The sequence below is a fragment of the Mauremys mutica genome, chromosome 3 (genome assembly GCF_020497125.1).
Source record: "Mauremys mutica isolate MM-2020 ecotype Southern chromosome 3, ASM2049712v1, whole genome shotgun sequence".
Lineage (NCBI taxonomy): Eukaryota > Metazoa > Chordata > Testudines > Geoemydidae > Mauremys > Mauremys mutica.
In genome coordinates this window covers 128,879,872-128,906,974 of record NC_059074.1, presented here as the reverse complement: position 1 = coordinate 128,906,974, position 27,103 = coordinate 128,879,872, and the positions used below count along the sequence as shown (strand labels likewise).

Genomic DNA, 27,103 nt, shown 5'->3' with positions numbered 1-27,103 from the left:
AGGAAACACTATTTTCTCAGACAGGATGACACGAGTTAACTGGAGTAATAAAAACTACTGTAATTTAGTACTATTGATGTAATCAACGATGCTTGAGCTAAAGATGGAGTGATAAATTGACACAAGTGTGAGCAGCAAGTGCTGGTTACATAGTAACCATTCACTTTACCTGCAGGGTAAGGTAAATCAGCAGACAGCAGACAGCCGCAACAGGTGCATCCAGCAACTGGAACTCCTCCACAATGTCCTGAAGGTGAAAGCATGCCAGAAACATGCTATACCGTAGTGTTTGCACCTCTGGTCCTTTAGTGAGCCACAATGTTCTCAAACTAGGTGTTCCACCTACAAAAGAAATCCACTATTTTATCTTTGCAATAGGAAGAAAAGACAAGCTTTGCCTATTAAATTAAACCAGTGGTTCTCAATCTATTTATCACTGTGGGGGACACATGCAGCTCTCTGTGTGTTATGTGGGCCACGTCCACACAATATATATACTAACCGTATGAAACCTGACGATGTCATATGGGCCTCAGCTGTGTGCTGATTGTGCCGCAAGTGACCCATGGGCTGAGAACCACTGAATTAAACATTAAGAGGAAACACATGTTCTTCTCTTTAAGTTTGCAAGGAACAAAGTTTGGTTTTGTGGGGGAAAAAAAGGGGGGAGGGGAGGGTTGCAATCTAAACAAGTTTCTTTGAAGAGAGTTACACTTTTATACCTGGGTAGTGTAGGCAACTCTGAGCCAAAGGGGATTTATCCCTTGGGACAGCAGGCTTTGTCTGCACTACTGCCCTTCCTGTAAGAGCTCCAGTGTACAAGGAGAGGTCAGTATTAACCTGAAATAGGGGTTTGATAGAAATCAGCATGTCCCCCAGGTGGTAAATCAGTGCGTCCTTAGGAACCGTGGTCATGCCGCTCTCTGGGCCAGCACCTACTTTTAGGAATGACACTGGTATTCCCCAGCAGAGTAGTGGTTGTAGGTAACTTCTGCCACAGCCACTCTTGAGCACTCCACTACTGTCAGCCCCCTGCATTAGGTCCAGTGGCATAGTCCAGAGCTAAATCAAACCCACCAGGACTTATTTATTCCCCTAGAGTACAGTATGATAATATCACTACTAATAAACACACACGCATTATGAGACTAATTATATATCATGTTATACCAATCTAGGCATTTTTAGTGGACTCTTCAGTATGGTAACTAGGGAGATCCACAAAGGCTCCTAACTCCTATTATTTTCAATGGAACTTTGGAGCGCTCCACTTACATTACATTTAATCCACTGTCAAAATAAATAATATTGTGGGTGAAATGCCAGGTGGATATCTAGACAGCTGCACCGAAAAATCCCAATTAATGATACACACCTACTGTAAAGCAATGTTGCTTTTGTTGTTGAATAAACAGAGAGGTGCTAGTTTTAAGACTGGACAGACAAAGCTACATTTGGTAACACATCTTCCTTTATGATGAGCAGCAGCTGCATTCTACAATTAGGGCCACTTGGCAACAAGTGATTAAAGTGTCAAGGTGCTGAGATCTAGATGGCTGATGTGTTTATTTAGCAAAGAAAGCCATTAACCAAATGGTACTGTGCCTAGAGAAAGAGAAGTTAAAAAGCAAATCCTTAAATATTTTCCTCCCTCACTCTCCAGAATGTTTACTTTAATATTCTCAAGACTATGGTTCCCATCAACAGAAGTCAATCACAGGGGAAAAAAAACTGTTCATGCAACCTTGACAAAGTTCTTTGCTTTTACCGTACCAAATAAATGGTGATTTTTCAGTTTTCAAATCACTTTGTAGGAAAAATATGTATACACTTCAGGAAAACATTAATAGTTTGACATTAATTAGCAAAAAGAATAATTAATTAGCACCACAGACAACAGAAGTGATAGTGTCCCTTTATACAGTATTGATGAGACCTAGAATATTGAGTCCAATTCTGGGAATCGCTGCATCAGAAAAAAAGTTGACAAACCGGAGAGAGTTCAGAAGAGCAACCAGAGAGAGTAACTTGGGGGAGGCGGGGAAGAAATAAAGATGAAATAGTTATGCAACTGCCCTCTGGACAGGCAGACATACTCCAAGAGTCAGTTAATAGAAAGTAATCTCTTTCATCTCTAATTTCTAAGATTTTATAAGTGAATTTTATTTCAAGAGCGTAGATAATAATTATACTATTTTCAAAACAACACCGCTTAACAACTGCAGTGATAATGGAAATAATGTTATATGAGACAGAAATGAAGATCCAAGGACTGGCTCCTCCACAATACACCCCTTGAACAAGTACAATGTACATGCATGCAGGTATGCTGAAAAAAATCTCAGCAGAAAAATCAATACATCTCCTCTGTAAAAGATTGCTGATTCCATCATTAATTTAAAATCCACATGTGCAGTGGGAAGAAGAGGGACTTGTGAATTATAAGTTATTTGTACTTGTAAAGGAAACATAATTCTATCTTCTAATTGAACCTACCACCCTATAATAATACTTCCATCCAAGGATCTCCAAGCATTTTACACATAATTAAACTCACGATGCTCTTAGGAGTTAGCTATTATATAACCCTCATTTGACAGACAAGTAAATTGAAATGCAGCAAAGTTTAATGACTTGCCTAAGGTCTCACCAACAGTTTATGGCAAAGCCAAGATTAGTACATCGAAATCATGATTTCCAGTTCTTTGTTCTAACCACTAGACTACGCTGCCTCTCTGCTAGATTTAACAATAACTATAATACATTCCTAAGGAAAGAGAGAGGTTTACTTGGATATGGAAGAAAAATGTATTTTTCTTCTAATACTTCTGGATATTCTTATTAAGGGCTTATCTACACAGTGCCACAATCTGAATTACAAGAGTGTGAATTGTAGTGCACTTGAACGTACCACGCTCTAACTGCCCCATGTATACTCTGTTAGTGTGAACTAAAAGATACCTAGTTTGTGTTGACATAGTCCCATTTGAAAAAGGATGACATTAATGTGCACGAGGTACCTTTTAGTCTGTCCCAGCAGGATCTACATGGGGCACTTAGAGCACAACATGTTAGAAATGGGACTACAGCAACACAAACTAGGTACCTTTTAGTTTGTGCCAGCGAAATCCAGATTGGACAGTTAGAATTCAACATATTAGAGAGCTCTACAATTCACACTCCTGTAATTCGGACTGCGGTGCCATGTAGACAAATCCTTTGATTCACTTTTGGAAAAATTATTTAAGAAACAAAATGGAAAAAAAATCAGAATTGCTGCTTGGGCAGTTGCTACTAGCTGGATTCTTCAGGGGAAAATTAACTGTCCTATCTGAGATTTAACAATTACAAGTTTATGTACCTCTAAGTCTACAAGATTTTTGTCATTTTCAGTCTTCTTTTATTATGCAATAAAATTGTGTGAAGAACTAAATTTAGGAGTACTCATGCTTATACTCCTTGTGCATTCCTAGAGTGAGAATATCACCAAGATGAGTGGCCTGGTCATCACAGGGTTATGAATTGATACTTTTCTAACAAGAAAGATACTTTTTAGTCAGCATGTGAAAAGATCATTGATCAAATTAATTTTCCCTTTTAATTCATGTGCTAGAATAAATGTTGTATTTAAATATGACCACGTATGAATAAAAAACAAGAAAACCTCACATGCGTAGTAAGTCTTTATTTTGGTTGGCTGAGCTTCAATAATTGATTTATAAGAAGCAAGTAATGCATTCAGACACAAACTGGTGGAATGCATTAACACTTCAGTGTCATTAAACTCTAGGTTTACATGAAGCTGCTGTATAAATTTACACCAACCTACGTCACATCACCACATGGTACAAGCACTGTATGTGTAATATACGAGCTGCACAGTTTAAAATAAAAAAATGCAACTTCTCAACCTGAAGAAATAAATAATGTGAGTTGAGACGTGGCTTTATAGTAAAGAATGATATAAATATAATTATAAAAATATAATAAAACAAACATTTTAGCTATTTTACATGTATATGAAGAAACAACTATAAGAAGGGATTTAGAAGACTGCTTATCAGGAATGCTTAACATTAACCTGTCAATCATCTTTGCCACTTTTAAAGGTTTACTACTGCAAGCCAGAATACTTGTTAAATCTGACTTTTTAAAATAAATCTTTGAATTACCCTCTTCTGAAACCAAGTATATCCATTACATATTCCTGTAGTAACCAATGATTGGAACAATGAAAGTACATCCAGGCTCCTCCAATATGAAATGACTTATATTTAAATTCATCTGCAGTATCTGAGATATTTTTGGCAACAAAATGAAAAGCAGCATCACAATATGTTTGTGACAGTAAACTACAGACCCTGAATACATCAAATGGATCAGCCATCTTCAGGAGATAAGGATATTTTCAAACTCATTCCTAATACACTTCACTTCTCTGTTATCAAATCTAATCTCTGTTAGAAATGTTTTATCAGCATCTTATTTGTTAGATTATTTCTGGAAGCCAGAACATATACATTAAATATACCTGCATTTTCCTTAAATAGATTTGTATATCCTAGGATTGCCAACTTTCTAGTCATACAAAACCAAACACCCTTGCCCCACCCCTGATCCAGGGCCCCGTCCTCCGCTCACCGCATCCCCCCACCCCCGTCACTCACTCTCCCCACTCTCACTCACTCATTTTCAGCAGGCTGGCTCAGGGGGCTGAGGTGCAGGAGGGGGTGATGGCTCCAGCTGAGGGTGTGGGCTCCGGGGTGTGGTGGGGGAAGTGGGCAGAAACGAGGAATTCAGAGTGTGGGAAAGGGCTCCAGGCTGAGGCAGTGGGTTGGGATGTGAGAGGGGGTGAGGGCTCCAGATGACAGTGCAGGCTCTGGGGTGGGACCAGGGATGAGGGGTTTGGGCTGCAGGAGGGGTCTCCAGGCTCAGGCTGAGGAGTTCAGAGTGCAGAAGGGGGCTCTGGGCTGGGGCAGGGGTATGAGGGGGTGACGGTTCTGTCTGGGGGTGCAGACTCTGGGGTGGGGCTGGGGATGAGGGGTTTGGGGTGTAGGAGGGTGCTTTGGGTTGGCAGCAAGGGATTTGGTGCCCCTAATCCCCTAATCATTTTAGTTTCCCTTCTCTGAACCTTTTCTAGTGCCAGTATAGCACTTCTCTTCTTTTAGAGAAAGTGATGAAATGTTTACATAATATAAAATTTTCCAGAAAGATACATATTTTTATCAGAATCTGCAGCAGAAAACCAAAACCAAACAAACAAAAAACCAAAACCCATCACACATATTACAAATGCCTGTGGTTCAAATAATAGCTTCTATCAAGATTTCTTCTTTTTTGTTGGTCTGACTTTGATTTTCAGATTTGAATTCTAACTTCCTATAACAACATCCTTACATTTATCTCCAAATAAGATTCCCATTTGAAAACTGTGATGTGCTGCTGACATCCTTATTTGGTGAATCAGTCATGCAGTGGAAAATAAAAACTGCATGAGAGAATTTAAGTCATACAAATATGGACTTCAAAAAATTTAGAAAAATATTTGTTCTCTGAAGGAATGAAAACACAGCACTAAAAATAAACACCAGAAGTCATCCTCCTTTTCTGTAATAGTCTGCTCTGTAAGTCAGTAGTTATTAGGGATGAATAAACTTCCACTTTTAGGTTGCACATACTTTTAAAACTATATTTTGGAATTAAATTATTCATGCTTATTCTCAACACAAAGGTGAAGGGTGTATCCAGAGCACCTGCCATTTTATGTAAGTTCTTCCCTCACTCTACCACCTGGAAGGGAAGATTTAACCATAGTACTCAGACTGTAGTGTTCTGGACAGATTTGGGTCTAAGATTTTACTCCCCCCCTGCATTTTAAAAACAATTTTTTAAAACCAATACGTGAAGATGTGGTGCTCTGTAAATGCAAACTCAAAGGAAATAAAGTGAAAGCGGTATAAGACAGACCAACTGATTTTTTATACCATGGCTTCATATTATCCTAGGCATCTCCGGATCCATCTCATACCCCAGCCAGCTGCCCTTCTCCTGAATTCCCCTATCATCTGTATTTGAATATGCAATCATTACATCACTAGATTCCTAGAGTAGGAAGGACAGTCTCCAGGACAGAATACTGGATTTGGACTCAGGAAACCTCGGTTCAGTTGATAGCTCAGCTACAAACTTCCTTTGTGACCTTGGGCAAGTAATTTAATATCCTTTGCCTTAGTTACCCACCTGTAAAATAGGGACACTTTGCTACCTCACAGCTGTGTTGTAAGAATAAAATACATTCATGATTTTGAGGTGCTCAGATACTGTGAAGAAGGGCATATAAGTAGCACATGCTTTTCAAATTCTGCATGTTTAGGAGTGCAGTGGCAGCACAGAAAATGTGAATTTGGGATTAGGGGTCCTGGAACAAATAGAAAGGTCACCAGATTTAATGGGCATCTTCTTATATCATCTTAAAAGGACTTGAGGGAAAAAGGTAGGTCTTACCAGTTATTTCCTTTACTGGATTGTGTGATAGTCAAGCTAGCTCAGAGGCACATTCCTATATACTATTTATTTTAAAAAGAACCAAAATAGAAAAAATAAACACAACCAATTACACACATGCAACCAGAAAAGGAACAGCAGTTTGTGGTACCAAACAGCTCATGGGAGCACTTGTTAATTCCAGAAAGAGGCAAGCTATTATAAATATTCTGTGTTTTAAAATAATGACACAAATAGAAAAAAAATGGCACATTAGTCAATGACTCATAATCCCCTCCTTAACTCATGATGGCTGTGCATTTTTCCCCTCCATTATGTGAACTAAGAATTAAGGACCAAATTATCCATGAGGTAAGCAGACACAACTCCCATTAAAGTCAATGGGAATTGCACCTGCTCATTTCAGGTCTGAAACTGGACCAAAGGGCCAACTTACTAGCATTTGGTCATTTTCGTCACAGCTTTATTGTTACAACATAGACCCCAGTCATGTAATAAGCTCTGCAGGGGTCCCTTTGTACATAGCTCACTGCCAAAGGATTGGGGGTTGGGACCAAAGTTTGGTATTTTATTAGGGGATGCCACATTTTGAGTGGGATAAACCTGAGCTCCTGACACACTTGTTATATGGGTAAAGGTGTTACCTAGGTGAAATTTATCCAAAATATTTTTAGTGTAACTGTTTTTGGCCAATCTGAATTCCCTCTGAGAGTGCAACTGGATATGGTATTGTTACCTTCCTATCCTAAACTATTACAGTGCAGCTGTGTGCTGCTAAAAAGATGTCACATTCAATCCCAGGTGTAACTGCACTGCGGTGGTAGACAGGCAATTCATATACAGTAGTATATGAATTAGTATATACGGTATTCAATCATGTAGTTACCAATAAAGTGTAAAACATTTGGATGAAAAATGTTTTATAAATGTAAAATGGTCCTCTTAATATTACAAACACAATGAAATAGCTGAAATGCTGGTAGTGCATGTGTCCCTTTTCTTAAAAAGCAAAATAAAGACAGAGAAGAAACAAAGCAGTGCAAACACTGAAAGCAGACAGTGTATGGGCCACAAATAGTAGAAAAAAACTCACAGGCACCACATAGGAGGTCCAATTACATTTTTTTGAAAATGGGACAATGTTTAGATGTACATATGGTTTGGTATAACAGCCTCTTTTCGCTTCCTTGTCCTCAAATGCAATATACCTTTGAAACTCTTTAAATAATTGTTCACATCTGTTTCAAATGTCAATTTCTCAAGTACTGTGTAACATTTTAATTTAATACAGTATAATATGAAATTCTGAGATTAAAACTGTTAAACACAGTGCAATTCCAAGCAGTTATGGAGATACAGCACTAACATTTTAACAACTGGTCTTTCATAGTCCTCTTTGACTGCACAACCAAATATCTGATGAAAGATTTTCTAAACAGTTTTCTAACCAAATATTCAAATAATATCATTAATCAGTTCAGAGTTAAATATAAAGATGAGATTTTATTTTACCTGGGATGTCAAGCTGTATAGGTTGTACAAGGTCTGGTTGCTCCATTGGATTCCCAAAGTAAACAAACCACTCCTTTACTATAGGATAGGCTCCACAGGTGTCTAAAGAATAGACAATTTGATCAATAAACCAAGTACGAGTACTGATGTTCACATAAGGGTTGAGAAGAGTGGTGGGAGGGGATTGCAAAGCATTAGTAAGTACCACATTACAGCTGGTTGCTCATATACTTTAAAAATACAAGAAACAGTTTAGAGCATCTTTTCACAAGTGATCAGAACAAATGGCTATAGGTTTAGTTATACATTATGGCAAGAGTTCAGCGTTGGAACCGCAACTGAAAACTCAAGGCAAAATTTTGAGCTGTGCATGTGGCAATGAGGAAGAGGGGCTAAGTTAGCTTTTTGTGCCCTTCTCATCCTGGGCTGCCCTTCAGTGTAACTTAGCAAGTCTTGGAAACCTATGTTATGTCAGCCTCCCGAGGCTGCCTGATAGACCACTATGCAGCCCAGACTCTCCACTATGCTGCATGCTCCAGTCCTGCCCCTAACATTCCCTGCCTGCTCCCAGACCTGACTCTGGCACACATGCTATGTCAGTCTTGCAAGGGGTCATTACAGGGCAGCCTATACAGCTATCTGCACCAAGGGAATCCTCCTATGGCTAGGACCACGGCTTTTAGGGCCCCTTTATACCACTCCAGTCCTCTCACCTGCTGTAAAGGGACCAGAATGGGGGTTGAGGATCTCATCCCAAAGTATATTTTTCAAAAATGCTTGATGTAATGATTGAGGTACCGGTAGCTAGCAACTGAGGCTGAGATTTTCAAAAAGGGCCTAAGGGAATTAGGACCCCTATTTCCCATTGACTTTCATGCCCACCTACCATTGAAATCTGATGGGAGCTGGGTGCCTAACTCTCTCAGGATCCTTTGAAAATCCCAGTTTAAAGGCAAATCATTTGTGAGGAGAGGGGAAATGGCCATTTGTCCTTTTTGAATTATGTTGTATAAAGAAGGTCTGAAAAGTCTCTTGGTCCCCCCCAAAATAAAATAAAGGTTTTTTTCTTGCTTATTTTTTACCTTAGTAGTATTGGGCATGTCCATGCTTTCCTCATGTTGCTGGAGGTCCCAGAAGCCTCTTTTGCCCAGCACACATTCCTACATCTTTTACTAGATTTGTTAGTTATTACCTGGCAGGACTTGCCCTTTTTTTCTGATATGGAAATAGTTATAACCATTTTTTCCCTAAAAGCATTTAAATGTTACATTTGCTATTTTCATGCTCTAACTACTTGAAGCTTTTTTTTAAAAAAACAATACAATAATTATTTTGAAAAGTATCCTAATTCTATCATCTTCATGTTGTAATTTGATTTATAGAAACTTTTCCGGATCACTTCCCATCATTGTGAACAAATACTAAAATTAGTATTATTCCCCCTGTACATGGTGCTCTCCCTTTTGGTCCAGAATTTGCTTGCATCACAACCATCTCATACAGCTCAGTGGAGCATGCTCTGAATTTTCACTTCTGTGTTCCAATATGAAGAAGACAAATTCGTCAATCTCTGGGCAGATGTTAGAGAATAAAAAAAATCCTACATGAAAGATACCCTGAAATTGTATAGCAATTGAATTGCTGAACAGTCTAATATCCTGTTTTGGAATAATAATGTTTTGGAATAATAATGTTAATAATAATCTTTCATTAACCGGAATGTCAACTTAGTATTCTAGTGTCACTTTTTGAAAAGAGTTCTGAAATTTGTATTTGTCTTTTTAAAAAAAAGAGTTCTGAGCAAGTCAGGATGCTTTAATAAAAATTGAGATGCTGGGTTACAAAAGTGTTATAATTGAGATTATAAAGTGTCATTCGGTTCTAAATTTGGGTGAAATAAACTATTTTTACACTGAACATTTTTCTGGTACTTACACTGCTCAAGCATTAACATACCAAAAAGGAGAGAGTAGTCATAGTAAACCTTTATTATTATTATATTTATGTATAAGTTTGTATCTGTATATACATGTGTATATATATATTTACAAAACATCACAACATCTTGGTGATGAGAATGCATCAATTATATAAATACACGATTATTCAAGTGAGGTAGTCAAACAAACAATGACTGTTAAAAGCATGATTCTATACAACTGACAACATAGCAATGCAACAAGAACAGGACAGGGCTGTGAATGTCGAATTCAGTCTCTCCCCAATACTGGAAACAAGGGTCCATCCTGGCTACAGCTCAGGTGGCATAATAAAACCTGCTGCACTAATTAGACAAACTCCTTAAATGCCACAAAACAGAAAGCCTCTGCCTGCCAACAAGACATTCATATTACCTTTGTTCACATCTACTACATATCCTGGCAAAACACTGATGACAAATCTTTTTAAGCAGCATGGCTCCCAGCGTGCCAGGAAGTGAGCCATTCAAAGGAATATATTTTAAATTCTTTACCATTCAAAGATCAAAATGTAACACCTGAGTGACATTTGAAGAAAAAAAAAACCACCCTGCTGATTTCTCTTTGATCAAGTAAAACGTTCACTGAAATTGTGCATTAGTGCTTCTCTTTTGAGTATGATTCCAAAATACAGCAAGTTAAGAATTAATAAAGAGGGATTTTCATGGAAGAACTCAATGTGAATATTGGGTGACCTCATATTCACCTCAAATCTTATACCATAATCTAAAATGATTGCTCCTTCGATCCTGAGGGAGCCCATTAAATTCCCAACTCCCTTAGAAACTTTTGATAATCCCAGACTACATTTCCAAAGTACTTCTGCATGATATATACAGAAATCACCACTGAAAACCAGACACATCTGGAGTGGAAAATGGCAGCTATTTAAAAAAAAATAAACATTTTTGTGAATGATCTGTGAATTACTGTTGTCTATTAGTATAAACAAAATTCCAAATTGGATAGGACCCGTGTGCAACATGCATAACTTTAGACTTCTATAAATTATGTTATGTTACATATACTCCTTCACATCTGTGAACACTTCAGCCCTACTGAGTGCATATTGGTGACAAAAAGCACAGAATCCTCCACACAGATGTCTTTTGGCAGTGTCAAAGCGAGGGTCAGTTTGGCAGGCTAAGCTTAGAACTGGGAGTAATTCCATGATCTCTAGGAGTCAGCCAAGTATTTATGACACATTACATACTTTTAAAATTAGCAATAGCAATACAGGTGCAGATGTTTCCATGTAATGAGCGAATTCTAAAACATAACTGCCAGCTTTGTTCAGAATTATTAAAAAAAATAATCAAATTGGGTTATCAAGATAGGGTTAACAGAAGCATTATCCACTATTAACTTTTCCTCTGTCTAAAATACTTTTTCCAGTAGTATTATTAAGGTATTATTAAAAGAAAGATGATAAAAGCTCAGTGCTGTATAGGTAGTATGTCTGCTAAATTATATCTAAGGAACTAATGTAGCCAAAAGAAATACCTTACTTTTAAAACTTTAGCCAATACCTGCTGTCATGGGCAAGACCACAAGCAAGCCCGTACTTTTTAATGAGTCTCAAAATATGGCCTCTATCTTGCAAACGCGTCAGGATTTGTGTGACTGACTTTACTCATGAGCAGCCACATTAGTAAAGGTGCGCACGGGCTTAAGTGTTTGCAAGATCAGAGCCTGAGGGGAAAACATCATGGTTTATTAAGGTAGGGATTAAAGGATCTAAAGGTAGCTAGGCCCCCCAACTCCTACTGAACTCTCAATTCCCTTAGGCACCTTTCTCAATCCTGAGGAGCTTCGGGGGGAGGGGAAGGAAAGGAGCCCTGAGGCAGCAGTTTGTGCGACATTTTCATCTATTCTGAGCTATTTTTCACAAATATCTAGCAATTAAAAGAAACCAACGAATGTCAGATGACTGCAAAAAGAAAAGGCCAATTTCTATGACACGAATGTCAACCTGATGGATTTTAAGGATTCAAAAAAATTAAGTACAATATTTAATAAAACAATATAATACTAGCTAAATGATTTTATTTGCTTCCTTCCCACCTCTCTTTTTAAACTGAGAGATTTTAAGAAAAATCACATTTACAGAACAGAACAGGCCATCTGATGGCATTGTTTGAGAGAGAAATTGGTAAGTGATGAACACCAACAATCTTTCCTTAAAGCTCTAAAATAATTTCTGGAAAAACAATGCCGTATTGTCTATAACAGGGTTTAAAAAAGGACTAGATAAATTCATGGAAGATAAGTTCATCAATAGCTATTAGCTTGGATGGACGGGGATGGTGTCCCTAGCCTCTGTTTGCCAGAAGCTGGGAATGGGTGACAGGGGATGGATCACTTGGTGATTACTTGTTCTGTTCATTCCCTCTGGGGCACCTGGCATTGGCCATTGTTGGAAGACAGGATACTGGGCTAGATGGACCTTTGGTCTGACCCAGTATTGGCCGTTCTAATTTTCTTATTTTAAATTATGAATTGTCACACCAACAGCTTGTACACCAGTGTTTCTGAAACTGGGGTCGCTGCTTGTGTAGGGAAAGCCCCTGGTGGGCCGGGCCGGTTTGTTTACCTGCCCCGTCTGCAGGTCCGGCCGATCGCGGCTCCCACTGGCCGCGGTTCACCGCTGCAGGCCAATGGGGGCTGCCGAAAGCAGCGGCCAGTAAGTCCCTCGGCCCGCGCAGCTCCCATTGGCCTGGAGCAGCGAAGCGCGGCCAGTGGGAGCTGTGATCAGCCAGACCTGCAGACGGGGCAGGTAAACAAACTGGCCCAGCCCGCCAGGGGCTCTCTCTACACAAGTGGTGACCCCAGTTGGAGAAACACTGTTGTACACACTACCACTTATATCGGTAAAACTTATGTCAATAAGGGGTGTGAATAAGCCACCCCCTGAGCAACGTAAGTTACACCGGCAACCTAAGCACTGGTGTGGACAGTGGTATGTCGGTGGGAGATGGATTTATTACACAGGCAGGAGAACTCTCTCCCATCAGCATAGACAGTCTTCACCAGACACACTGCGGCAGCACAGGGAAGCTGTGCCAGTGTAGTGCTTCTAGTGTAGATTAGCCCCAAATTTGTCTTGGCTTGACACACAAAAATCTGTATGGTAACAGTCTGCCATTCTGCAGCTGCAACTGTTAACTAAAGACACTAGTCTTAGGGCTTGTCTACACTGGCAAAGTTAAAGCGCTGCCGCAGCAGCGCTTTAACGTGGCTTGTGTAGTCACAGTACAGCTCTCTCCCAGCGCTCTAAAAACCCACCTCCATGAGCGGCGCGGCTCCTAGCACTGGTGCACTGTCTACACTGGCACTTTACAGCGCTGAAACTTGCAGCGCTCGGGGTGGTGTTTTTTCACACCCCTGAACGAGAAAGCTGCAGCACTGTAAAGTGCCAATGTAGACAGGCCCTTAGTTGTGTGTGTTCCTGCAGACATCACTGAAGTCCTGCTGCTCAGAGGAGTAAACAAAAGCCAACCAGGCTGTAATTGTCCTCAAAAACTGAGACACGATGGGCTGAAAAATGAAAAATGGCTGTTGCGCATTATTTTTGCTGAAACCTATGTTGTTCTCTCCATGTGCCTTTTAAACTCTGAGTCACTTTTTCCTATTTTTTTCCTTTTACTGTAAGACTTCAATCTTCAGTAGACAAAGGAAGTAAGGTGCCCAATTACGTGATTTCTCAGTCTGTAATAAAAACATTAGTTTAACTGATGTCGAACTTTCATGGCTAACCATACAAAGTAAATAGTATGAGAAAACATATTACAAAACACAATAAAAGTGCAACAACAGTTTTTCATTTTCAATCCATTGTCTAAAAACCTTTGGAAGCTTGAGGCAAAAGACACGTAAAAATAGAACAGTTATGAAACAGAAAACTTAAGATCATGAATTTTCCACTCGGATCTGTACAAGTAGACTCTTGCACTCATGCAGAGTCTCACTGAGTTCAATGGGATTCCACATAGGCAGATCCAGTTACAGAATTGGGTCTAAATCAGCAGGGAAAGAAATAATATTTTCTCACTCACAACTGGATAAAAGAAATACAATTCTCAAAAGTGGTTCCATTTATTTTTATTTATAGTTAGCTCAATAACAAGAATTGCCTAAAACCTCCTTTTATTTGCAAACAAAGAATTAGCGTAAAATTATTAAATTTTATAACTATTTTTTTTAAAAGTACGTAAATGATAGTTACTTTAACCTCTTAAGAAGCCTTGTATTAAGACTTAGGATGATCGTGGAAGCAAAAGAATGTTCCCATATTTCTTAACCTATTAGAACATTCTAAACTTAAATGGTTTTGCTCTGTCTTCTGATCATTAATAACTTTCACATGTATTCTTTTAACAATAAACGAAAAAACTTGGAGTTATTTTTTTAACTTGAAAAACTTAAAAGGTACTAAAATTCAACAGTATGTAGAAACATTACAACATTCTAATTTTCATGATTTCTGATTCCTTACTAATTACATGTGTATTGCCCACAGCATTTATCCTAAATGTGATGCAGATGTGAGCCACTGAAATTTGGAATTAAAGAATTTAGATTTCAAAAATATAGTTTAAAAATGTCCTCAAAGTGTAGTTGTAGCAGTGTTGGTCCCAGGACATTAGAAAGACCAAGTGGGTGAGGTAACATCTTTTATTGGACCAACTTCTGTTGGTGGGAGAGACAAGCATTCAAGCCACACAGAGGTCTTCTTCAGGTGTGGGAAAGGTATTCATAAGAACATAAGAATATAAGAACGACCATACTAGGTCAGACCAGTGGTCCATCTAGCCCTGTATCCTGTCTTCCGACAGTGGCCAATGCCAGGTACTTCAGAAGGAATGAACAGAGCAGGCAATCATTGAGTGATCCTCTGTCACCCACTCCCAGCTTCTGGCAATCTGAGTTTAGGGACACTCAGAGAATGAGGTTGCATCACAGTCCATCTTGATTAATAGTCATTGGTGGACCTATCCCCCATGAACTTATCTATTCTTTTTAAAATCCATTATTGCTTTGGCCTTCACGACATCCCCGGTAACAGGTTCCACAGGTTGACTGTACATTGTGTGAAGAAGTACTTTTTTTGCTTTAAACCTGCTGCTTGTTAATTTAATTTCATTAATCAATTGGCTCCCCAGTATACAAACCTCTTCATGGGCCATCCTGAAGAAAAACTGCTGGACTAATGCATCACAAAACCCGAGGTACATGGATGATATTGTCATTCTCCGGACAGATGGCTTAACGTTCCTCATAGATTTCTACCACAACTTCAACAACTACCACCTGCCCATTAAACTCTCTCTGGAACACTCCCACACTAACATCAACTTCCTAGACACCACAATCAGCTTCAACAATGGAACCCTACATGCAACCATACAAAAGAAACCCACAGATCACCATACCTACCTTCGTAGATCCAGTAATCTCTCCAAACACATCAAGAAATCTGTTATCTACAGCCAGGCACTCACACACCAAAGAATATGCTCCAAGATGAAAGTCCGGGATATACACCTTAACACACTCAAAACTGCCTTCACCAAACAAGGACACTTCACTAAAGAAGTAGATCACATCATGGAATGGGCAACCAAATACCCCAAGAGAACCTCCTTCAATACAAAAATGAAACCCCCTCTGACCACAAGCCCTAATTGTCACATACCACCTGACACTGGAACCCATATAGGGTATCATCAAACAACTACAACCCATACTTGATGGGATCCCCATCCAGAAAGAAATCTTTCTTGAACCCCGCACTTCTGGCCTTTAGACAACCCCCCAACCTCTCCAAGATCGTCATCAGAAGCAAGCTCCCCACAGACCAGGACACATCAAAGTAACACCAGACCCTGCCAGAACAAAGATGCAAAACCTGCAGACATATCTCCACTGCTACAATGATCAACACCCACCTTTCAAGATCCACGGATCCTACACATGCCTATCACAACATGTGGTGCACATCATCCAGTGCACTAAATGCCCCAATAATAACTATCACTATGCTCTCAAATGAACATATACAGGAAAATTATAAAAGACAGAAACACCCTATCATCTGTGGGTGAACACTTCTCACAAAGCAATCATGCTGTATCTGACCTATCCTCAAGGAAATCTGCACAACATTTTCAAAAGACCTGCCTGGAAGCTTAAATTCATCACTCTGCTATACACTAAAAATCATGGACTGAACAGTGACACTAGATTTATAGCTTATTACAACAATCTGTAACCCACTAAACCACTCTTTTTGTCCTATGACTGCAGAGGTGTTAACGGGCCACTCTACCTTGAATAGTCCCTTACAATATATGCTAACTACTTATTCTAAACATTCTGTTCCACCTTGCATTTTGCTGTGAGGCTGGGAGCACCTTTCCCAGACCTGAAGAAGAGCTCTCTGTGGCCGAAAGCTTGTCCCTCTCACCAACGGAAGTTGGTCCAATAAAAGATATTACCTCACTCACCATGTCTCTTAAATAATTAAGTATGTGGTCCAGATTGGAGACTATGTGTCTCTGACACTGTGCAGTGAATACAGGGATAACCCTTACCTTTTCTGGACTCCAGCAGAACAGAATAAATATGTTGTCGAACTGGACGGTAGATAAGTGCCTGTCCAGGAAGTTCTGTGTCAAGTTCATCTTCCAATGTATTGCTGCATTCAACTTCTCCTTTACTGAGGACATTGTACACCATATAATTTTCAGCTCTGACGTGTTGTTCTTTAGCTAGCTGTTCAAATGGTGAAGAAGTCATTTATTTTCTACTTTAAAATTAAAAAAACAAAACGGCAAAATTAACTTATTTTTAAAATAAACACTTCCTCTGATCTTGGTGAAATTATGCCCAGGAAGAAAACAACTGATATTTCAAAATATCAGAGTCCTACATTTTGCCTTAAGGACAAGGGAAATAATATAATCTCATTGGTGTGTAATTTTTTTGTGAAGAGGAGGAGTCCCCAGGATTCCCGTCATTCTCTTCCTATTATTCCCCTACTCTCCATTCTCAATGGCAATTAGTGGCAATGTCTTTGCTACCAGTAACTCCCATCAGAGAAAATCAGTGCTACTCTTTCAGTCAGCTGAGGCCTTGTCTTCACTGCTAAAAAAGGTGTATTTTTTAAATGTGGGGTAATTAACGTGTGAGCTATCCCAAGGTGAAAACACAGCGAAGACAAAGTACTTTAGTTTTACTGTGCAGTAAACTGGGTGAGGTCAATCCCAGACAGTGACACAGTACTGACCTCACCTTTTTTAGCAGAGAAGACAAGGCCTAAAGACTGTCACTGGAAAGCAACATACAACAAGGGGACAAGCTCATTATTTCTGCAACACTTCCAGTCTCTACCTAGGAGCTCAGGGGCCCACATTTGGAAGCAAGCTTTGCTGATGCTAGACTAGGGGACCAGCATAGCTTGTTTTACAAAAATCATTTCAGGCTTTCATGATTTTCCCCTGATTTGTACACTCAGAAAATAGCTATGTAAATTACAAGGCCATAAAAGGCACAGTGAAACCTATCAATAGCAATATTTCACATTTATATAGCATCTCTCATCCCAAAGGATCCACATACCACCACTGAGATGCAGCTATCTAAAAGGAACACACTGGCAATCAATCAGTGCACAGCACACCGCACAACAGCAGGGAGCGGGGGAAGAAAATTTTTGGATAAGCATAAAAGACATCAAAATCTTTACTGTCCAAACAAAGTAAACAGGGTTTCAGTTTACTAAATCAACTCTATATTAAGTCAATAAATGAAGGACTTGCATCAGGTTTTTTATAGCACTCATTGCTCCAGCAGTTATCTGCAGCATGCATTAGCATAGTGCTGATGGCTACTCCGGAAGAGGTGTTTATAGCTATTTTACCAATTTATATCTCAATGAAGTAATAAATTTTATTCCAGTAGCCCATTTTAGATGCTACAAAATTGGATTAGGACTTGATACAAAATATGCCATACTAATAATACACTTCATTTCATTTTATTTTAGGCCTATAGCTTGCATAGACGTGAGTTCACAAATTTTGTGAATTGCAAGTTTGGTTGCCACAATGTACCAGAAATCCATGATTTACAATACAGTGAAAAGTAAAAACACAAGCTGGGCTCCATACTAACCATGGATACAAGTGTAATTGACACTGCATCTTGAAAAATGTTTCTACTGTATATAAATAGGCAGACACAAGAGGTGCAAACTTTTCAAGACAAGCAGCATTGAGAGCCAATGTACACAAGGCTGGAATTGAGGTATATATGTGGACTTGTTTGCATTTAAGATAGCAGAGTTGTGTTCGTTCCAAAATGTGAGCACTTGTATTTGCTTTGTCAGTGTTTAAGCATGGAAAAACTAACCATCTATCTACAAATTAGACTAAGTTATTTGGGGCAGGGACTTCTTTACTTAGGGTTTATAAAGAAACAAGTACAACAGGGCCACAATCTTAAGTGGAGCCAGGGCGGCTCTATGTATTTTGCTGCCCCAAGCACGGCAGTCAGGCAGCCTTCGACAGCTTCCCTGCGGGAGGTCCGCTGGTAACGCAGATTCGGCGGCATGCGTGTGGGAGTTCTGCCGGTCCCACGCCTTTGGCGTGCCCACCATCGAATTGCCACCGAAGCCGCAGGACCGGCGGACCTCTCGCAGGCATGCCGGCGAAGGCTGCCTGACTGCCGCCCTCACAGCGACCAGCAGGCCACCCCCCCGCATCTTGCCGCCCCAGGCATGCGCTTGGTGCATTGGTGCTGCCCCTGAGTGAAGCATCCAGATATTATCATTTATTAACTGATTTTATTACACTACCTCATCATCTTAGGAAACTGCATCCTTTCAGATTAAAGATCAAACCGAGGTAATGACCATGATGACATCTCAAGGTCCCTTCCAGCCCTACACTTCTATGATTCATGATATGTTCCGTAAGAGAAGGGATGTTAACTCTGGTGTCCTGGCCATATTCCAACTTCGGGTATGTCTATATGTACAGCACTACAGCAGCACAGCTGTACCAATGCAGCTGCACCACTGCAGCGCATCTGGTGAAGATGCTCTATGCTGACCAGAGAGAGCTCTCCCACTGGCATAAAAAAAATCACCTCAGCAAGCGGTGGGAGAGCTTCTCCCACCAACATAGCGCTGTGCACACGAATGCTTATGTCGGTGTAACTTATGTCGCTCAGAGGGATGGAATATTCACATCCCTGAGCAACATAAGCGTTGTTGACATAGGCTGTAGTGTAGACATAGCTCTAGATACTTACATTTTACCTACCTAAACTCCCTTCACACTTTCAATCAGAAACAATATTCTTCTTCATTTTGGCCTTACCACTCTAACAGGAGTGATTACAATCAATTATATGTGGATGTGTATCTTTAAACAGTTGCTACATTTTATCTGAGTGATGGATGCATTTTAAAAGTGTACTAAGTGAATACTGTGTAGTTTTTATTTCAGTTTGTAAGTGCTTTGGAATCTTTTGGGATGGAAATCATAATATAAATATAAAATATACTTTCAAATTATACTCAGAGATTTTTTTTGTTAAGTTAACCAAGAGAGGTAGACAGAGAGATCCTATGTTCAAAGCCTATGGGCACCTAACAAAATTTGGCTCTTAAATTACATCCTACACACAATTTCTAAAAAGGCATTTTCTTGAAGTCTCAAAGTTTTCTCTTAATAAACTTTCATAGATTTAACAGTCATGTAAACAAAAAGTCTCACAAAATATATTAGAGAATTAAAAATCTCTGTGTTTCTGGTTACCAAAAAAGAGACTCGGTACATTCAAGGAAAAAGACTACTCCCTAGCTTGATCTTGAAGTACCATTGCCTGTAAAACTCGCGACCATTTCAGGATCAGCCTTAGCATTCAGTAAGGAAAAGAATATTTTGCTCGGAAAAAAAAGATATATTTGAGTTCACTCATTATCACATCAGTAAACGTTTACAGCAAAAGGGTGATGGCAAAGCTTTAAGAGAAGAGATACCTGAAAGATCTCCTGATCTGGACATATGGCTGTTTCTTGCTTGAGAATTTGAGAATTTGATACAATGGGGGGAAGCCATGGAGACTGTTGGCCAGGCAAGAGATAGGACTCCACTCCCCTGTAAAGTAATTTCTTGTCTGATGCCAAAGGTAGCATTTCTTCCAAGTCTTTCAGGCTACCATATGAGCATGGAATTCTTGATATGTAGCTTGCTACAGCTAGAATTATGTTAGCCCTTTTGTCATAGCTCTGGCTCTTTGGAGGACATGAAGCTACACATTTCCGCCAGAAACCCTCCAAAATGTCTTCTGGAACTATATCATTCCCAAGCAGGCAAGCAAAAAGAGGGAGGTCTGTTATGTTGAGGCCCAGTGCATGACAGAGGTTCTCTCTAGAGTACATAACAGTGACCATCCTGTCCAAGCAGAGATTATTAATAGAAAAATAGGGAGAGGTGTTATAGATGAGGTAGTCGGTATCTTGTCCAAGAATTCCCATGCAATTATTTTGCAGCCCATAAGAGGCCACCTCATAGTCTGCTTCTTGCAATGAACATATTGTTTCTTGGCCAAGAGACTTTAAGGCAAAGCGTGTAAAAGTTGCCAACCCTGAAGGAATAAAGAACATCCCTCTCCCTGGTTGTTGTCTATAGGACTTGAGGAACTGAAAGATTCTGGCTATTTCTTTGTTGTTCTTCAATCTTCGTTTGACCCATTCGTCTCTCTTCTTCTGCTCTACCACACCATCAAAGCAGAACACCAGCTTGATATCAGCTGCCATAAAAGCTTTAATAAAATCTTGCAAATTAACAAGGTACTCTTGCCACTGGCCACCACAGACCCAGGATTCTGGTGTGTACCAGTGTCGAATACAACACATGGCATCTACCACAATTACAGGAGGGGAGTCAGGATGACTGATGTGATATTTTTCTGCCATTTCCTTCAGATTTACCATTGTACATGCATCAGGGCAAGCGTTTGCCACAAACCACTGCAAACCTTTAATGCCCATAGTTGCTCTTTTTAAGCCGAATTCTCTGAGCAATCTGAAAAAGGAAACAAAAAACAAAAATGTTCTAAACCACAATATTAAGAGAGAAGTAACGTTCAATGGTCAGACAAGGGAACTGGGAGTTCAATGAATGGGGTTCTGTTTCTAGTTTTGCTAATGATTCCTTGTGTTATCTTAGGCCTTAACTCTCTAAACCTGTTTTTCCATCTCTAAACTGGGAGATAAAACCTATCCATCTTGTGATGCACTTTGTCTTCCATCTTTAGTTCTCACTATATCAGCACAAAACATTATAACTATGCTAAAAGTATTACTTTGAAAAATCAAGATGAACAAAGCTCAAATAAACAGATTTATTTTTAATACAAAGAACAAAAGTCTACTTTAAAAATTCAGTGTGTTTGTTTACAAGGACTCAAATAGATATTGAGAGTAAAAAGTGTGTAACTTTTCCTTTGCCAAGGGGGTTTACAACATAGAGATTACTACCTTGACTTTCAGAGGCCCTCAGTACCCACAGCTCTAACTGAAGTCAGTGGAAACAGGGGCTCAACAACTATGAAAAGCAGCCCACAGCCTTGATCCAGCAATTGGATCCACACAGGCAAACCTCCATGCCTACTTGAAGCTTCAGTATAGTCAATGGTTCATCCTCATGAATCCAACTGCAAGACTGAGACCCATATTTCTGCATGCTGTTTTAGTTGCTTCAGTTGTATTTTGATTTTAAAATCTTATGCATTTTACTATCATGTATTTTCAAGACTCAAAAGCTAAATTTCAGAACACATTTAAATAATTATGTCCCTATTTATATGTAGTAAGTTTATGATAACTTGACTGTTAAAAGGATTAACACTTTAAAGTGGTCACTATAATGCGTGTTCATTTTGAATCAATTAATCTAAATGGAAAAAAATATACATACTGACTACAATCTTAATACAAGAAAGGGATGAAATCAGATTTTTCTGTATTAAAAACTGCCAAACAATAATAGAAATATGGATTTCCCCCATCATTTTCTGTGTTTAAAAACATGCAAAGGAACCCAAGTTATATACTGTGAAAATAAGTATGGGAGAAGGGTTAAAATTAAAACCTACAACCATCTCCAATTTTGTTTATAGAAACCCCTGCTCATAGTAAATGATTTACATAGCTTTAATGACAGCTGTCTTTTTCTACTAATACAAAGGCTTTTTATTTCAAAGGATTTTCTACCGAAACCTGCTGGTGACAATACTGAATTTTTTATGCAGCAAGACAAGCTCATTTTTCTTTTTACTTTGACTTTATTCAAAATTGTCCCCTCCTTTCTCACACAAACAGTGAGGAAATTCACTGCAGGTTTTAATTAAGCAAGTACAAGTATTCCTGTCTTTCACACTACTCATTTCTCACATTTTGACTTACAAACTACCTCAGGAGTGTTTAAAAAAAAAAGAAATTGAATACAAAAAGTAACATGAATTTACAACTCTGAAAGGTGCCTATTAGCCTTCTTCCTCCTCAGAGTTGTAACACCCTTCACATGCAGTTTTCAAACACCCTCTTCAGTGTGAAGTGAGATTAAATGTTTAAAGCAATCTAGAACTACACTGTGGATATTACCTTTTGAAAAAATAGAAATATTTATCCCCATCACTACCGCACAGGTATATAAAGTATAGTGTTGCTTTCCCAAGCACTTTTTCTAGGGCCATGTGGGTGTCCTTCAAATTCCAGCTGTTTGTCATAAAACAGAGCTTTTCACTCACAGCTGCACCTGTGATCACTAGAGGAGTTACACATCTCTTTAGTTTGCGTACTGGTGTATACAATTGCACCATAAAGAGTTCCTTAAAAGGAAGTTATCACATTTCCACAGAGACCCAGCAACAGTTGGACCTGTGAACTGAGAGAACCCCTCCATCACCCAGGTACTGTTGTTTGCAGTTACACCAAGTGATGTGATGAGGTCTGCCCCTGGGTTTTTGAAAGGAACCCACATGGTTTCTGCAGAAATGCACTGGGTCCAAGCAACAGTTTTAGCTATGAAGATCCAGGAAAAGGAGCCACTCTCTCCCCATCCAGGTGCCGAAGGAAGAAGCTGCACTAAATAATCTAGAAGCAGCACTGTCTAAAGGTGATGCAAATACTCTCCAGCCTTCATGGCTATATCAATATCTGAAATATTCTCTCACTTAACTAAGGCCAACCTATACTAGGGACATTTTCAGCAAACTTCCCGCCATTGCCAGTACTAGTTCAGTAACATCAATAACAGCAATGCTGCGGAACTTGGCGTAGACAGACTGCCGGCTGCCATAAGTATTTTCAGCACTATCATTTAACCATACTCAGATGTAATCAACACAATGCTACTTTTTGCACATTAATTTTAGTGCTGGTGAAAGATAACAGACAGTATTGAAGGTTTAAGTCTTTTTAACCACAGAACAGCTACAGCCTGAGCAACAGCAGCAGTGCAAGCTTCCTGCATTGCCCCACCTCTCCAATGGGCCTTAGCCATGACCTGACAGACCACCTCTAAAAGGTGAGACAGTTCAGTCTCCAGGTGCATTCAGTCCTCAAACTCCCTGCTGAGACTGACAAGGCTACCAATTTGGGGTTGTCTACATCAGAGATTCTCAACCTTTTTCTTTCTGAGCCCCCCGCCCCAACATGCTATATAAACTCCAGGGCCCAGTGAGCGGGGGGAGAGAGACCCGCTGGGCTTCAGCCATCAAAACATGGGGCTCAGCTGGGGGGAGGAGGGCCTTTAGTCAGGCAGGGCAGGGGGCTCCAGTCACCAGGGCTTCTGACCTGTAGGACACCAGGGCTTGTGGCTCTGGATTTCAGCCCCGTGGGAGGCAGTGAGGCTCAGAGCTTCTGGCTTTCAGTCCCGGGGGGGGGATTCCGGGGCTTCAGCCTCACAGCTCCAGGCTTCTGCCTCACGGGAGCACCAGGGCTCATGTTTCCGAGCTTTAGCCCCACATCTCTGGGCTCCAGCCCCACCAAGGCCCCAGAATTCTGGGCTTCAGCCCCATGGGAAGCACCAGAGCTCAGAGCTCCAGGCTTCAGTCATGGGGCCTCGTACACCCCTGGTTGAGAATCGCTGGTCTACATAACAAAATTTGATCATGTTTGAACATAACTGTGAACAATAAAACAAGATATGATTATGACCATGACTAAGTCATCAGTGTAGACCAGGACAAATCATGCTCAGCTTCACGTCAAACAACAGGATACTGAACCTGTTTTTTCCTGGGCTACCCTAATCACTAAATTATAGTCAAAATCTAACTCAATCATTTACAGTCATGTTTAAATGCAACGTTTTGCAATGTAGACAAAAAACATAGTGATAAATATGATTTTTTTTAGGATTCTGGGATCTGGGCTGAGACCACAAAATTACTTTATGTAGTTCAGATAGCTCTTGCTTTTAAATACTTTTTGAACATTAATGACCTAGGCTACTTAGACTATAGAAACATTAATCTTGTGAGCCACTAGTCCCCCTAAAAAACAAGAAAACGGATCCTGACTCTGTCGGTTATTCAGGTTCAGTAGCAGATTATTACACAAGCAGACCCACTGATTTCAAGACTACTTAACCTGAATAAATGTAGCAGAATTGGGCCACAAATGCTTTGTTCTAAAATTCTGGGTAGATTTCTAACAGCCTTTCCATCCTTAACAACAGAAAATAAATACACAATTATTATTTGTTTACATCTAACACAAAATAAAGCTAAACATTTATTTTTAACATTATTTCCTTGGGTAACTAACAAGTTAACAGCTAACAAAAATACAATTTTCAGCCTATCATGGTGTCCTGATTACCAAAATATCAGGAGTGTACATCTGCATGGAAGCTCTCCGAAAAGCCTGCCATTCAACAACTAATCACTGTGCTGCTAGGTAGCAAAAATATTTAAAATAAGTATTTCCAGCCCGCATCAGACACCTCCATCCAAGACACACAGAATGAGGCCTTGTCTACACTATGGGCAATACGGCAGCTATGCCTCTATAGCATCACAGTATAGACTCTTCTTACAGTGACGGAAGGGGGTTTTCCACCACTGTAGGTCAGTGGTTCTGAACCAGGGGTATATGTGCCCCTGGAAGTTCGCAGAGGTCTTCCAGGGGATACATCAGCTCACCTAGATATTTGCCTGGTTTTACAACAAGCTACATAAAAAGCACCAACAAACTCAGTACAAACTAAAATTTCATATAGACAATTATTTGTTTATACTGTTCTATATACCACATTAGCAGTTCTCAAACTGTGGGCAAGTTTGTTTTAATACAGGTCAGTGTTAGACTCACTAGAGCCCAGGACATAAACCCGAAGCCCGAGCCTTGCTGCATGGGTCTGAAGCCAAAGCCCAAGTTTTTAAGTGAAGTGAGGTATGGAAGACAAATCAGACTCCTGAAAGGGATACAGTATGAGAACCACTGCTACAGGTAATCCAGGTACCTGAGTGGTCTTCCAACAACCTAGCCACACTGACACCAGGGGTTAGGTTGGGATAGCTACAGCACTTGGGGGCATGAATCTGGAGTGACACACTTATGTCATCTACATTTTAAGTGCAGATCAGGCCTGAGGGAATAGGCAGCCAGTCTACACTCTCCTGCATATTGTGTGATCATTTACACTAGCAAAAAATAGGTGTAAACCATGACCACAGCAGAATGGTAATCACTTACACTCAGTTTGCACTTAGTTAATGACGACTCAGGTGCAGCAAAACAGAGACTCGGGCCCCAACTGTTTCTTGCTGTTCCCTGAACTCTGTGGGATCAGCAGTGCTTACACTGGCACTGGTTTCACTAAGGCGTGAGTCTGTACCTAGACAGTCTTGTTGTTCCAGCTGAAGCCAAACCACGATGAACCCCTGAAACGAGAGTCTCCACACAGGGACCCACACCACTGTATCTAAACACACCTGTCGCCAAGCCCGCACGGCCCGGCACAGGCCTGTTCCTGGGGCTGGTCCCGGGGCACAACTGCCGGGAAACACACACCAGGTGGCGAGCGCTTCTCTGTCCCCCCCCCCGGGCTGCTCCCTGCGGGCGGGGCTGGCGGGCGGGCGGGGGCGGTGTGGAAGCGCTGCCTGCCCTCCCCGCGGCGAGGGCACAGGCCGTGTGTGTGTGTGTTGGGGGGCGGGGGGTGCCCTGGCTCTGGCTGGCCCCGGGGGCGGCGGGAGACCCCGCCAGGGACCGCTCTGGGGGTGGGGCCCTGCCCCCTAAGGCTGCAGAACGGACTCTTCCGCCGGCTGTGGAGAGGCCCGCTGGGACAGGGGGGTGGCAGGGCGGAGGAGGCGGGACACCTGCGCCCAGGGCCCTACCTAGCAACACACCGGCGACCCCGCCGCGCACCACCCTCGCTTCCGCTTCCGCTTCCGCTTCCGATTCCACCCAAAGGGCGGGACTGCGCACGCGCACTGCCCCCGCCGCGCAGCTTGCACGTGCCTCGCCGCTGATTGACAGAGGAAAGTGCGGCGGAGGAGCACGTGACTCTCCCACCAGCCGGACGCTCGGCCCCCGCCTCCCAGAGCCGCAGATAGTCAGGGCCCCGCGGACGCGGCGCGGGGACGGGCGAGGGCTCCCGCACGCATGCGGAGAAACACCCAGACACACACACTGTAAACTGCCCGGCACCTCCTCCCGCAGTGTAAATCCCAACTATTGCTATCGTGTGACACCACTATTTATGCATCTATAGCATCGTTACACCTGGTGCTGTTCAGACATGCCAGAGCACCCTGCCCTGGGGAGCTTACGGTACATCGCAGTCTCTGTGTTATTTCAGACACACATGGTACTCCGATACAGTATACCTCTTAGCTCTAATCTGTTACCTCTCGCTATATCCTCCCCAGTGGTATATATACTGCGTCCCACTGCCTACAGTAGGTCTATTACCCCAGATCGGTACATTACCTTCTCGTGGTAACCCTAGCATAAAGATGTATTTTATTATTTTTCTGTTGTCCCGCTGTTATCCCCAACTGTACCCCCTAAATATGCCTTACTATTA

At 40.9% G+C, this 27,103-nt stretch overlaps 1 protein-coding gene across 4 annotated transcripts in view; it reads right to left on the bottom strand.

Annotated features, from left to right (window-relative positions):
- FAM120B (family with sequence similarity 120B) overlaps nucleotides 1-26,468 on the bottom strand; it is a 101,062-nt gene extending 74,594 nt beyond the window's left edge. Inside the window, exons 1-5 of one of the 4 annotated variants that reach the window (XM_045010957.1) lie at nucleotides 26,412-26,468; nucleotides 20,044-21,091; nucleotides 16,589-16,769; nucleotides 8,017-8,118; nucleotides 170-342 (exon numbers count right to left, since the gene is read on the bottom strand). In XM_045010957.1, the coding sequence (XP_044866892.1) occupies nucleotides 170-342; nucleotides 8,017-8,118; nucleotides 16,589-16,769; nucleotides 20,044-21,057 (1,470 nt within the window). In that variant the 5' untranslated portion in view covers nucleotides 21,058-21,091; nucleotides 26,412-26,468. The other 3 variants (XM_045010960.1, XM_045010959.1, XM_045010958.1) reach the window with 3 other exon arrangements.
- Between the last annotated feature and the right edge of the window lie 635 nt (nucleotides 26,469-27,103).